At 45.3% G+C, this 15,029-nt stretch overlaps 1 protein-coding gene across 2 annotated transcripts in view; it reads left to right on the top strand.

Moving 5' to 3' along the window:
• SOX5 (SRY-box transcription factor 5) overlaps window positions 1-15,029 on the top strand; it is a 349,663-nt gene that overhangs the window by 179,778 nt on the left and 154,856 nt on the right. For both annotated transcript variants that reach the window (XM_044452207.1, XM_044452206.1), the window contains exon 5: window positions 12,744-12,864. In XM_044452207.1, the coding sequence (XP_044308142.1) occupies window positions 12,744-12,864 (121 nt within the window). The remainder of the gene's footprint in view (window positions 1-12,743; window positions 12,865-15,029) is intronic.

Here is a 15,029-nt window from a genome sequence, read left to right as displayed (position 1 = left end):
ATTGTCTTCTTCAGGGAATCTTTCGTTCTCATGGTGTGTCCAAAGTATGACAGTCTCAGTTTTGCTTTTGGGGAAAGTTCTGGCTTGAATTGATCTAGTGATCTGGGATCCACTTGTCTTTTTACTGGTACAGGGGATTTGAAAAGCTCTCCTCCAGCCCTCTGTTGCGCCCCGACATCTTCCTGTCGGCTTTCTTCACTTTCCAGCGTTCACACCCATAGATTGTGATTTGTAATACATTAGTATGGATGATCTTGCCCGTGGTCTCCAGTAAAAAGAAGGGTATGGAGGACAGAGAATCAGAAAGTCCACGGTTTCTTCTGTACACCTATGGATGAAAGAAGTCTGGTCATCTTTAAAAGTAGTCACTCTAGCGCTTCCTCAACATGGTGCCCTTCAGGTGTCTTTAATAACAACTCCTGTCTGCTCCTGCCAGCATGCCTAGTCACTGGGGATGATAGAAGTTGTTGTCAAAACCATTGGAGAGCATGCCAGTGTAGAAAGAAAAGGAGAAAGGTAGACGTAGGCCATGGGCAGGCCCAAGGTGCCACCAAAGAACATTTTTATGGGAACAAGGGGCAAAGGCTATTGAAGCTCAGTCCAGACAAGACGGAGGTCCTGTTGGTCCGTGATTCGAGTTTCCGGGTAAGTGACTTGGGCCCTGCCCTGGACGGGGTTGCACTCCGTCTAAAGGACAGGGTCTGCAGCTTAGGAATGCGCCTCGACCCAGAGCTGTCCCTGGAAGCCCAGGTGACGGTGGTGAGGAGCGCTTTCCTTCAGCTTCGGATGATCCATCAACTGCGTCCTTACCTGGAAGAGAACTGCCTAGCAACAGTGACACATGCATTGGTCACTTCCTGATTAGACTTCTGCAACGCGCTCTACGTGGGGCTGCCCTTGAAAACAGTCCGGATACTTCAGATGGTGCAAAATAGAGCTGCCAGGATGCTCTCAGGGACTGGTCGTTATTCTCACATAACCCCAGTCCTCTATCAGCTCCACTGGCTTCCCATCGAAGTCCGGGCTCAATTCAAGGTGCTGGTTATTACTTATAAAGCCCTACACGGCTTGGGACCAGGATACCTAAAGGGACACCTTTTTTCCTATATGCCCTCCTGCCCGCTAAGATCGGCAGCAGAGGCCCTCCTCCGGGAACCCTCTTTGAAAGAGGTCAGGAGACAGAGTACTCGAAGGAGAGCTTTCTCTGCGGTGGTGTCCTGACTATGGAATGCGCTCCCTAGAGAGGTCCACCTGGCGCCACCACTATATGCTTTTTGGTGCCAGGTCAAGACCTTTTTCTTTGACCAATATTTTAACAAAAAGTAATTTTAGTTGTATTAGATCTATTTAATTTATTTTAAATAGAAATATGCTCAGTTGTGGAATAGTTAATTTATTTTATTTAGGATTTGAAATAATGTTGTAAGCCGTCCAGAGACGACAGTGATGGACGGCCTACAAATTTTCTAAATAAATAAATAAGATTGCAGGCACTCCATATTTGTAGGATTCCCAGGGGTATCTGACTGGTGACCGTGATAGACAAGGTGCTGGTCTAAATGGATGTTGGCTTGATCTATCAAACCAACATCCTGCAGTGAAAACCATGCTGTATTTGGGATGAATAGTGGACCCTGGATCTGAAGACTGACATTTCCAGCACTGATTAAAATTACAACATGGAGGTGACATATTTCTGGCGGGCGCAGCGCATGTCAGCCCTCATACTCAGAGAAAGCTCCCTAGAGTTCAGTGATCCACCTTTGGCTTGTTTTCTTCCAAGCCCCAACTCCCATGCATGCCATGATCAGCTTGGAAACACTTTCCCTTTCAGGAGCATTTTGCTGTGCGGGACTTCTTTGTGTACGCTTGTGTGTCTACTTTTCAAGAAACACAAAACCAAATCCCGCTTGGGAACCTGGACCTGACTGTGCAGTTCTTTAACTCCCAGCCCAATTCAAGCAGCCATGTTGACTAAAAAGTAAATTCTGTCCAGCTGCCAAAATTAAGCCCTTTTTTCTCAATAGATGGATGGATATCACTTAAAGTGAGTGACTTGTCTCAGACTTTTCTTTGTAATTGTGCCAATACATCATGCAAAAACTGTGCTGGTTTTGAATTGCTGCCCACTGAATACTATTAGATAACCCCTCGTTCTTGCCCACCCGCCTACACATTAATTAAAGCAAACATTGCTATCTTAACAAGATAGCTACTTGTCAAAAAAAATTCTGAAAGAAAAGAGAAAAAACATATTTAAACAAAAAAAAGCCTCAAAAACTCCTCAAAAACAGAACAACAATATTAGGATCCTTTCCAAGCCATCTAATAATGTTATTGGCCAGAAATGAGGAAAGAATAAGACTTGTTATTTAAGTGGAAAATCGACCAAAACCTCAATGAAAGGTGCAAGGCAATAAACATGAAATGATAATTTGCAGGGTAAAGTTTGGATCATTCTGCTGTGCAAACCATCTGGATCAAGCAAATCAGTGGGATGAGCAGGTGTGGGATGGGGGAGCAACTTAGATGCAATTCCAAGTTCATTTCCATTATTAATGTTGTTGTTGTTGTTATTATTATTATTATTGGTGCTACAAAAAAAAACGTTTCTTCTTTGAAGATAAAATTTCAGCACCATCCCATGGAAATTAATAAAGACTGTTCTGTTGAAGTATGATGTCTTTCTCCAGTACAACTCCAGCTGCCCTGTACAGGGACCTGTTAGGAATTCAAACTATGCAAATCCCAATGCAAAGTAACTTCTCTGGCCAAACTGTGGACTAGAACCTTGTTATCTACTGGCTTTCAGACTTCCTGAATATTCACACACTGCTCTTAGCTCAAGAAAGGTATTTATCTATGTTGCAACATGCATGTTTTGAAATGAAGCATTGTATTTAAGGGTTCAACCCTCTGCTTGGACAGAAATTTGACCTATAGTATCCAGCCTATAGGCTGGCTGGGGGATGCTGGGAGTTGTAAGACTTATTTTTTGTCTAAGCATGCATAGAATTGTGCATTAATGTATTTCTTCTGTAGGATGATAATGATCAGCTGATTAGCTCAGAAACAGGAAAGGACATAGTAGGAGAGAATGCATGCAAACTGGGACAGACCGGAAACGGTCTGATCCAACCATTCCGTGATAAGATTCCCCAGTGGTCTTTTATCCTATGGGAACTGAAACCTGGCCAGGAACTTCTGAATGCCCCTTCAGAAGACAGCCCTGGTCCATGAGTACAAGTGATAGGTGTGGCAGATTTTTGTCCAATTCGCCAGCTGCCCATCTGCTTGCAGAAGACAATCTGAGGTGCCTTTCAAGCTGTACATGAGCTGGAAGCGCCAAGATCTCTCAACAGTCTTCTCCTCCCATGGGATCCTGCTTAGGAACTTGGCCCATCTTCGGAAGCCTTTCTTAGTGCCCCTCTGGGCAGGAGTTGGAGATGAGCAAAAGCAGCTTTTCCATCTTACTCCCATCCCACTTACAGAATAGTCACAGTGTAGATTATCCTGTGTCATGTAGGATAATCAGGCTTCCTTCTGATTATACAGACTCATCATCATCATCATCATCATCACATTGCATTTGCATTCCACTTTTTCCTTTTGTGAGGAACTCAGAGCAGCTAACATAACCTCCTCTGCTTCATTTTATGTTCACAACAACAACCCTGAACATAAGGAAAGGTTAGGCTGAAAGGGGAGGCCTGGACCAAAGTCACCCACTTGGCATCATGGCCAAGGGGGGCCTAGAGCCCAAATCTCCTGGACTCCAAATGCAACAGGATCACACCATTAGTTAATTTCCCACAGATTTGGTTTGAGTGTTTGTTTCTGCTGTTTTTATTGTTTGTGGTTGTGTTTCTTGTTTTGTGTTGTTTTGTTTTGTTACAGAGTTACTCTGAACATATTGTAAGCCATCTTGGATGGGCATTTTGCCTAGAATGGCAGAATATAAATTAAATATATAAATTTAAATAAATATATTATAAATATATATATATTTATTTATTTATTTTAAACTTGTGTATGCCGTCCTCTGCGTGGCATCTCAGGACAGCTTACAAACATTAAATAAATAAATAAAGCTGTAATTCTCAGTCACCTGGGCTCTATCAAACTCAATAAGACCTGTGGGTACACATAGCTTCAGTTTAGTATGCTTTACCTGTTGAGATGCTAGGAAAATGTGCAGTATTCCACCCACTGGCTGGCTAGAAAGTTCGGCATATTTGATAGGAGTGATGGATCAATCTATTTCTGATCCATCTCAGTCTATTTTCAGATCATGTCAGTTTGGCATGTTCCAAGTCATAAGTCTATCCCATCCTTTTTCTTCATAAATCTCCAATCCTTCTTCTTCCTCCCCTTTAAACCTACACAAAAATCCATACTTTTAAATCAGTGTTTTTGAAAGTATTTTCTGAGAGTGTAGTTTTGGCCATGATTGAGCAGAGAAGGGATAATGGGGTTGTGTTAACCTGCATGTTTTACATCAAAAGGCAAATTCTGTGTTGGCCAATCATTAGGACTGGAATCAAAAATAAACCATCAATATCCTAATGCCATTTTACAAATCTGTGTTGGAATAATGTGTGCCGTTCGCTGCTCGGCACTTCAAAAAGAGTATCACAGGTCAGCCAAAACAATCAAGCAACCGTTCCTCTGTAATGAAGGGTGAGAAGATTTTGGGCCTTTTATCTTACAAAAATGTGAATAACGTGGAAGATTGGCAGAGATGTACGAAATATGTATGGTGTGGAGAAAGCAAAAAACTGGGAAGATATTTGTTCCCTCGCTTGGACTCCTACGACCTGTTGACATTCCAAGACAGTAGAAGATCCAGATAGTAAAACCAAGTTCTTCTTCACCCCAGGCAAAGTTATACTATGAGACTTGCTTTCACCAAATGTAGGTTTTACTTCCAACTTTGAAACTTTTGGAGGAGATTAGCCCGACTCATGGAGGAAAAGACTCCCGGTGGCTAACCTACCACCCCTAGCATCTTTAACAGTGTTCCTCTGTTAGATCAGGTGCTGGGGGACATGAGCTGGAGGGAAAGATCTGTCTCCAGGTTTCCCAGAGGCAGCTTGGGAACTGAATATCGAGCAAGACACTCCTTGGCTGTGTGTTCTCATTTCATGGGAACCAATTACACCAACCTGCCAAACTGATAGGCATTCCTGTATTTAGAAGGCGGTATGCCAATTTCAAAATCAAACCATTTCATTTCTCCACACAGATGTGAAAGTGTCCTGATTTCAGCAGTTACATATAAATATATTTTCTCCCATGTAAATAATATATTTATCACATCAGTGCCAAATTCTTCCCAGCTTCTTAAGAACTGAAACAATGTTTCACAGAGCATTAGGCGGCCTTTCCAGCTTGAAAAATTATCTGACACGTTCATTGAAAAGCAAAAGCGCCCACCATCAAGCAATCTCACACCTGTTTTCCTTTCACTGACAAATGTTTCATTGAGTCACTTAGCACCGTGGTGCTCTGCAAAGGGCCGCAGCTTATCAGTCTCTGCATTAAACAAGCATCTGGAAGCTGTATGTTCCATCGTATGCTGTGCGGAAACATCAGTTATTAATGAAAAGATCATAGATTTCTCTCTCCCCGCTCCCCTGAAGGAGAGACGTTGCACAGTTACTGTTTTGCTGTATCAACAGCTAGGTTTAGGAGCGAATTCCTGTTCTTTGACTGTATGTTAAATGGCGTGAAAGAGCTCGATTTTTCTTTTAAAGGGATAAGCCCCTTTGCTTCTGCGGGAGTGCCTGGTACCAGGAACTGCAACCTGCCCAGGCCGCTTCTCGGCTGGGGGTCCGCTGCCGAGATGCTCCCACCCTTGCCAGCTCAGCAGTGCTTCTAGGGGAAGGACGATTTGGTTTTGCACATATTTGTTCCTAAACCCGTTCCATCCCAGTACTATTAATCAGCATCTTTTAAAAATAAAATTGCAAGAACACTGGAATCCGCATTTCTAAACATTGTCTCTCAAAATAAGTCTCTCCAAATGGATGTTGATATTTTTGGTTGATGCTGCTTTGCCAAGGACCGCATCTAAGCATCCATGAGGAGCAAAAGTTGGCACAGGACAAGGTTCCGGTCCACACTTTAATTGTGGGGTATAAATCAGGTCAGTTTGCATCTAATGCACAAAGACTGCATTCCCCAGTTATTCCAAGCTGACCCTTTCTTGCTGGCTTAGCCACTCACTGGCTATGAGAAGGTGGGCCAATGAGCTTGATGACAGCAGGGATAATAAGGACCAGCTGGCATTGCCTGCTCCATAAGCCACTGGAAGAGATTGGCTCCCAGTGAAGGAATCCTGCAGTGAGGGAGTCTCATGTATGCAAGAACAGAGCCCAGGAATACCCCTTACAAACTGCCAAAAGCAGTGTCCCTGAAAGCCAGTGTGGCTGGTGGTTGGAGTGTTGGACAGGGACTCAGAAAATCCGGATTCTAGCCTCCGCTCCAACCATGAAGTTCCTGGGGCGACTTGGGATCAGTGTCCAACTTTCAGCCTAGCCTACTCATAAGGTGGTTGTTGTGAGGATAAAATGGGGAGGAGGAAGATGATGGGAGCTACTTTCTGTTTCTTGCAAGAGCAAAAAAGCCAGGGTATAAATCTAACAACTACCTGATTTGTATAACACTTGCATCTTTATTTATTATATTTATATCCCACCTTCTTTTTCTTCCATGGAACTGAATGCAGATTATATAATTCTGCTTCTCTCAGTCTTTTTCTCACAACAACAACCCTGTGAGGAAGGTTGGACTGAGACTCTGTGATGTGTCCAAAGTTACCCAGTGAGCTTCTGGGCTGAGTGGGGACTAGAATTCAGAGCCCCTGAGTCCCAGTCCCACATTCTTCACCACTGTTCCACACTGGCTAACAGGGGGAGCATCTGGCAACCTTACAGGCTCTTGCCCAAGTTCAAGCCCCAGCAGTGATGGATCTGTTCAGAGCTCTGTGAATAGCTATCCACTCTACTGCCACAGATTGTGGGCCAAGTGGAAGAGTCAGAGAATAATAATAAAAATAAAAATAAGGATAGAAAAGGAAGGATGATGTCGGCTCCTCTCGTGGCGGGCACGCTGTTTTCCAACAGATTGCCTCCAAGGGGATGCAGCCTTCAGCAGCCGTGAAAAAGCCCCTTGGCTGTGCATGCTAGCGAGCCGCAGCCCTGTTGCAGGGCAGGGGGCTGCCGGGTTTTCCCTTCAACCAGTTCACTTGGTCCTGACCAAGGCTTCCTCGTGAGGAAAGGCCACCTGCTGGCAAACTGAAGGAGACAGGAAAGAAGCCTGGAGAATGAGGTCTATAGGGCAGGAGTGGAATGGGAAGGACACAGCACTGCCTCGCTGCCTGGAGAGGAGAAGTGGTCCAGGTGATCTGTGAGCAGCTTGGCCATCACGCTTGAGCGTGATCAGGGCATGTGCTCCAGGGAGAGGGGAGGAAGCCTGTCCCAGAACATGGGAAGTCATCCAGTGCTGGGTGCACATTTAGTCCCCATCCCAAGGACATCCCTGAGCATGTGATCCATAGAAACAGAGCAAGTCAGGAGGGGCCTCCCAGGCCACCTAGCTCCGTTCATGACATGCCCACCATGTGCATGTCCAGCCTATCCTTGAACACCCTCACCAAGGGGGCTTCTACCACCTTCTGTGGAAGCCCATGCCATGCCCTAGGGGTCCTATCTCTTAGGAAGTCCTTCCTGGCATCCCAATTGAACTTTGGTTCCCTGAGCTTTTCTCCACTGGAAAATGTCCTGCCCTCCTCCGCAGGGGAAAACAGGTCTCTACCCACCTCCATGTGACACCTTCTCATGTACCTGTATGTTGCAACAGATCCCCTCTGAGTCTCCTCTTCTCCAGGCTGAAAAGACCCAGTTCCCTCAGTCTCACCTCATATGGCTTCCCCTGCAATCCGGCCACCATCCTTGTGGTCCTACGCTATCCAGAGGTGGAGGTCCTCTTCCTTGCTCCCCTCAGGTGACTTCAGGAAAGGCTTGAGTCCTTTCCCACACCCAAATCCAAAAGACATGTCTTGGTCTAGCCTGAGACCACCTCTCATTGGCAAATGGTTGTTTCCATCTATGATTTATGAGTCAAAATGACAATTTTGGAAGTCAAAAGCTACCTGTACCACACAGGACCCTACAAGTGATTGTTATTAAATGAGAACCAGAACTGGAAAAGAACTGGGGGCTTCCAATGCTTGCTTTGCCTTTGACACGGGCAGTTTCAAGACCCTGAAGCTCATTTCTGAGCCTGAACCCAGGGAACTTTGGCATATGCTGACACTCATGTATGTCAGATATGCAGATACTAAGCACAAGAGACCAAATCCTGCCCTTCTAGCTCTCAGTCTGCCCCCCGCCCCAGTTCTCCAGCTAGGCACTGCCTCTTCCACTGGCCCCATTCAAGATGACTGATATTTTGCAAGGCTTGGTTAACGGCAGTAAGAGCTTTAAGGAAAAAATGGCCGGTCTGTTGTTGTTATGGAACCAACTAGATGAATTTGGGCCAGGCACAAAGTCTCAGCCCAACCTACCTCACAGGGTCATTTTTGCAGGGGATAAAATTGAGAGCCACCAGAACAGAATTATATAAGGTGCTTTGAGTTCTATGTAAGCAAAAAAGCAGGATAAAAATCTAATAAGTAAATGAGCAAGGCACTGCCTTCTTTTTTGCTGGATTCCGGAGCTGCCAATTCAATTACCCTTGACCTGCAAGAAACTCTTGCTTTGGCTTGATCATGGGGGTGGGGGCGAGAGAGCCCCTGGGTCATCTTTGGGTGGAGGGGCTGCAGCCACCTTTTCCTCCTCTCTGCTGGTGTCCCTATGCAGGACTAAGTGCACACCTCAAGCTTCTCAGCATCATGGCAGTCCTGCCCCAAGAAATTATATTACCCATAAATATCCTCAAAGAGAAGGCACTATTTATATCTCTCCGCAGATCTGTTGCACAAACAGAACATATGGTAAGGTCTGCAAGTAGCCCTGATTAAAAGTTCTTAGCAGTCCTAACAACTCTTAAATCTAGGATGAGCAAGTTCCTTGGGGGTTACATTGAAGTGGGGGGCACATAACTGGGGGGAAGGAATTGTATGTCAGTGCAATTGCTCATGAACTGGGTTGTTTTAAGTCATTCTAGCTGAAAGGGTGGAGGGATCACATCTGTAACCTAGCAACAACTCTGGGTAAACAAACTTTGCCAGAACAGCCCTCCCACCACAAATAAATACAGCATTAAGGGGGAAAATAGCCATCATGCACATTTTGTCCACATTCATCCCCCTGTAATATTTTGAAAACTATGAAATTACCTGAGCACTTATTTACCTTGGAAAGGAAATGGCGTGCAGGTATTAAAGCTTCCCCTTGCCTGCATTCCAGCTTGGAATGAAAATTACATTGTTTTGTCTGAGTTATTTCGGTCTCCATGCAAACCTGTCCTCACCTTTCTGCTTGTCTTACCTCTGTTACTCAGTTAAAGTTTGTCATTGGAAGCCCAAAGTTTGCCCCCCCCCCGCACAAAAATAAAATAAAATAAAACCATCTTTGTATGGGAGGTGGAAAACTTGGGCGTGCGAAAAAGTGGTAATGTCTTGTTGGGGGCGGGGAAGGTTGTTGTTGTTGGTTTTGTAATTTTTATTTAAACTTGTCTTCCTAGTGGCTCCATTCTGAAACAGAGATGCTTTAGTACGATGCATTTCCAAGCATATCCAGAAGTCACTTGAAATCAAGTGCAGGCTTTTGCTACTTTGTGGGCTTGGCAGACATTGTGTGTGTGTGTGTGTGTGTGTGTGTGAGAGAGAGAGAGAGTTTGTGTTGCTTTAGTTTATATGAGCCCTGGAGGCAGAGTTAACACTTGAAATGGGACAAGAGTATTTGCAGTCATCAGAGAACTTTCCAGTCAGCTTCAATAACATCACTCCGATTTTTTTTTCTTTTTGTATATAATTTTTTTTTTTTGGCAGCAAAGCTTTCAGTGCAACCATCTGTCTCTCTATTAGTGTTTTGAGTTCTGTTTTGAAGCTTCTTTGCTTGGCAAAGTCACTTTCATCCTTGGAACCCTTTTTTTTTTTCAAAGTTCCATGGCTCTCTGCCGAAGAATACGATGCAAAAATTCCACTCGGCTGTTCATTTTTGTTCTAAAAGGAGAATGGAGTTTCTTTGTCATTTTTAAAAAAAGAAAATTAAAAGAAAGGGCAGGAATATCAAATGGATGCAGAATGCATCTTCTTGGCCCCCAGGATTGTTACGATGGCAATTCTGCACATACTTACTCAAGAGTAAGTCCCGCTGAACTCTGCTTCTCCGTAGGATTGCACTGTAAATGGAAAACTGGGAGTACAGAGTTAGTGAACTGGGTAGGAAAAACAGTGAGCCTATAAAGAGGAAAAGCCGACAACGACATTGCTAGGAATAGGGGTGGTTACTTATGGATCACTTTTTTAAACAAGGGAGCAAGGAAGGGTACAGATCTGCATGACTTTTGTGTATGCTGAATGATATGAATAAATGAAGATTTAGGAAGATTTGCCATCATTTAAATACAATACATCTAAATTTAAATGAATGCATCTCAGCTGAATGAGAAAGATTGGAACAATGTGGCATGTCTGTTATCCAGGTGCTAACTATAAAGGGACAACTTTAGGTTCCCTTTTGGGTCCCCTGTGTGGGGTACTTCGTTGTAAACCGTCCCGAGACGTCAGTAATGGGACGGTATATAAAAGCTTTAAATAAACAATAAATAAATGAATACCTTAAACTAGGATAAGACTGGACAACCCTTCCAGATGAGGAGAATCCATCCTCGGACAGTCTTTCGGACAGAGAGATGCATTTTGTTAAGTGCCGTAGTTGGTGGGCATGTTGTGAGCGGAGCCGGCTGGAGCCAGGGGTCAGACTAGATGGCCCGGGAGAGCCCTTCTGACTCGCTCTGTTTCTATGTTTCTTTGTAGTTAGGAGACTGCAAGTGCCGTCCTGCTTTCTCTTTGCACTGAGATCAGAGAAAGGTGCAGCTCCCTTGGAGCATTTTGCTGTGCAAGCATCCAGTTGCCTCCACTCTGTGGTTGTGGAACATCAATCCCCCCGCAGCCTTCTCTCAATGTGCTACTCCGTTCCTGCAAGTGTGGCCTGAAGGGGTGGGGAGGTCAATTTCAGTGCGAGGAGATCACCTCTTTTCAGGTTGACTGTGACTGTGCAATTAGCTGCCTAGATGTCATGGTGGGGGAGAGGCGTTCTGTCATTCCTCAACAGAACAAATCCACACGAGGAGCACACAATACGTCATTACCGTGTTTTAATAATTTCTTGTCACCCAGATACTGAAATTGTTAGAGCAAGCAGAATTCTAGTCCTCAAGAAAAAAAGAAGTCTTGCATGCATGGCTGATCTTGTTCATAAATCTTCACACAAGAAGCGTTTAGATGCATGTGGGTCTTTAAAAAATGTAATGCAGATTTTTCTCCAGGAGTAGAACAAGTTGATTGGCTACCCAAACTGCCTCAGTGCAGGTCTGAGTGTTGCTAGCTTTGTCAGTGTTAATTTCATGTGTTTCCTGAATGTGCCTTGGCAAGTTGGTGGATTATCAGTAATGGAGAGCCGTTTCCCTGATTACTTTGGGTCTGCATGAGTCTTCTGGCCACCGATATTCAGTGCAATCAGCTGCAGCGTTGGTAGCCTTGCAAGAAACCTCCTTTCTCAGAGGCTAGTGGAAGTTTTGGTGTCCTGCATGGGGCAGTGCAAGGCATGGAGATGCAGAAACTGCTCCTTCTTTTCCCGTTCATGGCTTGCTGCTGCCACCACAGAGGGAAAGAGGGTATGGTGACTCCTAGGGGAAGTGGTCTGCTTCCAAATTTGGACTGGCACAGAACCGAGGCAAGCTCCTTCCTGCCTGGGTCACTTATTTTATTTCTGGATTCAGTCTGACTTGAGCCAGGGAATAAGAATGCATGAGCAAGCCGTGTCTGGCAGAGCTAGGGCTCTCTGAGCATCTCCTTGCTGTTCGTCTCCTGCCCCGTTCCCTTTGGCCGTTGGGAGACTGGTGAAAATTTACTCACAGTCACAATGGGCTCATGCCGAAATCTCCTGAATGGTGTGCAAATTCCTGCATGGACTGAAGGATGGATGGTTCAGTCTAGAAAGGGAATTGGAACAAATCAGGACATTTGCTCAAATTGAACTGGGAATCAGCAATCCAACAAACATGAGCATGTGCTCCAGTTTGTGAACGTTTTCACTTGCATTTTGGGCTTGAAATAGTCTCTTGTTTGGTGAGAAGAACAAAATTCACCTACATCCCTACAAGTGACAACTGTCCTCTTCTAGAACCTTTTCAGGCAGGTGGTGGACCACATTTGGCCTGATGGATATGAGTTGGCCAGTCTAGAAACCCCAACAACATAGCGCGTCCCTGAGACAGATCTCATGAACATGGGAATCCATGCCGAAGCTCCATGATCCATTGCCATAGAGGGACAGCTCCATCCAGAGAAAGTCAGATGCAGGGGCTCCCTTGCAGAGGAATAGCTAGTGAAATATGTGCATGTTGGTGTAGGAATTCCATGAACGTAAACCATGTGTGTTCCGGGCTCTGGATCGGAAAGGTAACATGGAAGTGTTGGCGCCTTGTCCAGGGGCATAGTCCCAGACGAGCGCAGTGTTCAGAAGACACCATGATATCTGGTTTGATTGTCACCTTCTCCTGTCCAGCAGGTCCAAGGTCAGCTGCCGCCATTAATGATTCCAGTATTCCCTCCAGACCAGCGGACCCTAGCAGCAGCCGCCCAGCAAGGATTCCTTCTGCCTCCCGGTTTCAGCTACAAAGCTGGCTGCAGTAAGTCCAGTTGGCATTTTCCCCTGCGGGGGCGAGAGCAGAGGACCGGGCAATCGCCGGTGTGGCCTTGGGGGCAAAGAGGTGGCAGGATGCTTCTGGTTCACAGCTCACCTCTGGCCTAGAAAGGAGTGCCTGGGGGACAAGGAAGCCCACTGGAATTTCCCCCACGGGGGTCTCACCCCCACCTTCGCATGTTCCTGTTTATGCAAGGAGACACCCGCACGGATTTTCCTCCTCCCCCATCCTCACGCAGCATTCGTAGGTCACCTGTCTTCCTTTTGCAAGGAACCCAAGGCAGCTTACACGGTCCTCCTCCTCTCCAGTGTATCCTCACCACAACAGCCCTGTGAGGTAGGATAGGCTGAAAGGCAGCGACTGAGCCAAAGTCCTCCAGTGGGCATCATGGCTGAGTGGGGTCTCGAACCCAGATCTCCTGAGTCCCAGCCCCATGCTCTTAACTTCTACACCACAGTCGCTCTCATTATGTATGTACAAATATATTTGTTGCTAAGTATGTTAAAATAATCCATAAAGGATTTCCATGTAACTATTAAAATCACACTTAAAACGCATGTTTTAAATAAGGATACAGTTACTAGCATTGATGTTAGTTAATTAATTAATTAATAATACAGGACAATACTGGAACAGAATGGTAAATTGAATTGCAAGCCAAGGAAAGGCTGGGTGAACAGGTGCATTTGCAAGATGCCCAGTTTTCTACCTCCTGAATTGCATGAGGGCATTTTCTCCACAGACTGAGCTCCACTGGCAAGAAGGGCCTGGGTGTGGTATTATATGGTGGCATTCCAGTTATTTTGGAATGAACAGCAATGATCCTGACAGCCAGTTACAAGTTTGCGCACACACACACACACACACACACAGAGACAGACAGACAGACAGACAGACAGTTTGTTAGGTATCCTTGTCCTAAGTTGTGGACTTGGTGTGACAATGCCATTATCTCGTTATAACAGATAGGCAGCCAGTGTATGATCTTACCCTCTATTTCTGTAAGGCTCCCATATGTTTATTAGTTATTATATTTATTTCCTGCCTTTTTGCTTCCAAGGAACTCAAGACAGCTTACATAATTCTCCTCCTCCTCACAGTCTTATCCTCCCAAGAACAACCCTTATTTTACATTGTATTGTCTTATTGTTAAACTGTCCCAAGGCCATGGTAAGGAATGATCTAGAAAAGTTTTAAACAAATGAATACAAATAAGCGGGTTGGACTGAGGGTCTGTGACTGGCCGCAAGTCACCCCGTTGGCCCAGTGGCCGAGCTGGGACTAGAACCCAGGTCGCCTGAGTCCCAGTCCCACACTCTTAACCACAGCACCACACTGGCTCTCACATGTTGTGGTAAAAGTGTGTGGAGGACTATTTAAAAATGAGTCCTTGAAGATGCTCAGAGACAGGGCTGGCAGATGGGAATCGCTCATGGCTTAGCCACCTTCGGTATGTGATCATCAGCATGACAAGACCAGCCAACCTTACAAAGTTAGTGAGGAATGCATGTGTAGACTATGTGGGAGCCAGTGAGGGTGGTGGTGAGAGTGCTGAACGGGGGACTTGGAGCATCTGCATTCTGTTCCCCACTCAGGCATAGAAACAGAGAAGCAGAGCGAGTCAGAAGGGGTCTCCTGGGCCATCTGCTCTGACCCCCGGCTCCAGCCGGCTCCACTCATGACATGCCCACCATGCCTGTCATGAAGCTTACTGAGTGTCTTTGGGCCACTTGCTCCCTCAGCCCAGCCTACCTCTCAGGGGTGTTTTTGTAAGGATAAGATGGAGAATAGGAGGACCATGGAAACTGCCTTGGGTTGCTCACAAGAGGAAAACGGTGGGATACAAAAGCAAGGTAATCATAAAAATGAAAATAAATGTGCATTACCTTCTGAACACTCTAAATGCGCTTCATAAATGCCAGGCATGCTATTACAGTTATGGTCAATACAGAGACATCAATAATGTTGATGTTTTTGGAAGTCAACAAAACCAAACTTCCCAAACTTGTGAAGACACATTCTCTGAACCCCACAGTCTTTTCTGAATGGAGGGGTCTGTAGTCCACGCAGGGGACTCCTCTACCTACAGTAGCTTCTGGCATTCTTTCCAAGGGAGGGAAGATGTCTGAGGTTCTTATTCTTTCGTGGAC

Source organism: Varanus komodoensis, unplaced genomic scaffold, assembly GCF_004798865.1.
Source record: "Varanus komodoensis strain SLA01 unplaced genomic scaffold, ASM479886v1 scaffold70, whole genome shotgun sequence".
Taxonomy (NCBI): domain Eukaryota; kingdom Metazoa; phylum Chordata; class Lepidosauria; order Squamata; family Varanidae; genus Varanus; species Varanus komodoensis.
This window is presented reverse-complemented; position numbering and strand designations above follow the sequence as displayed.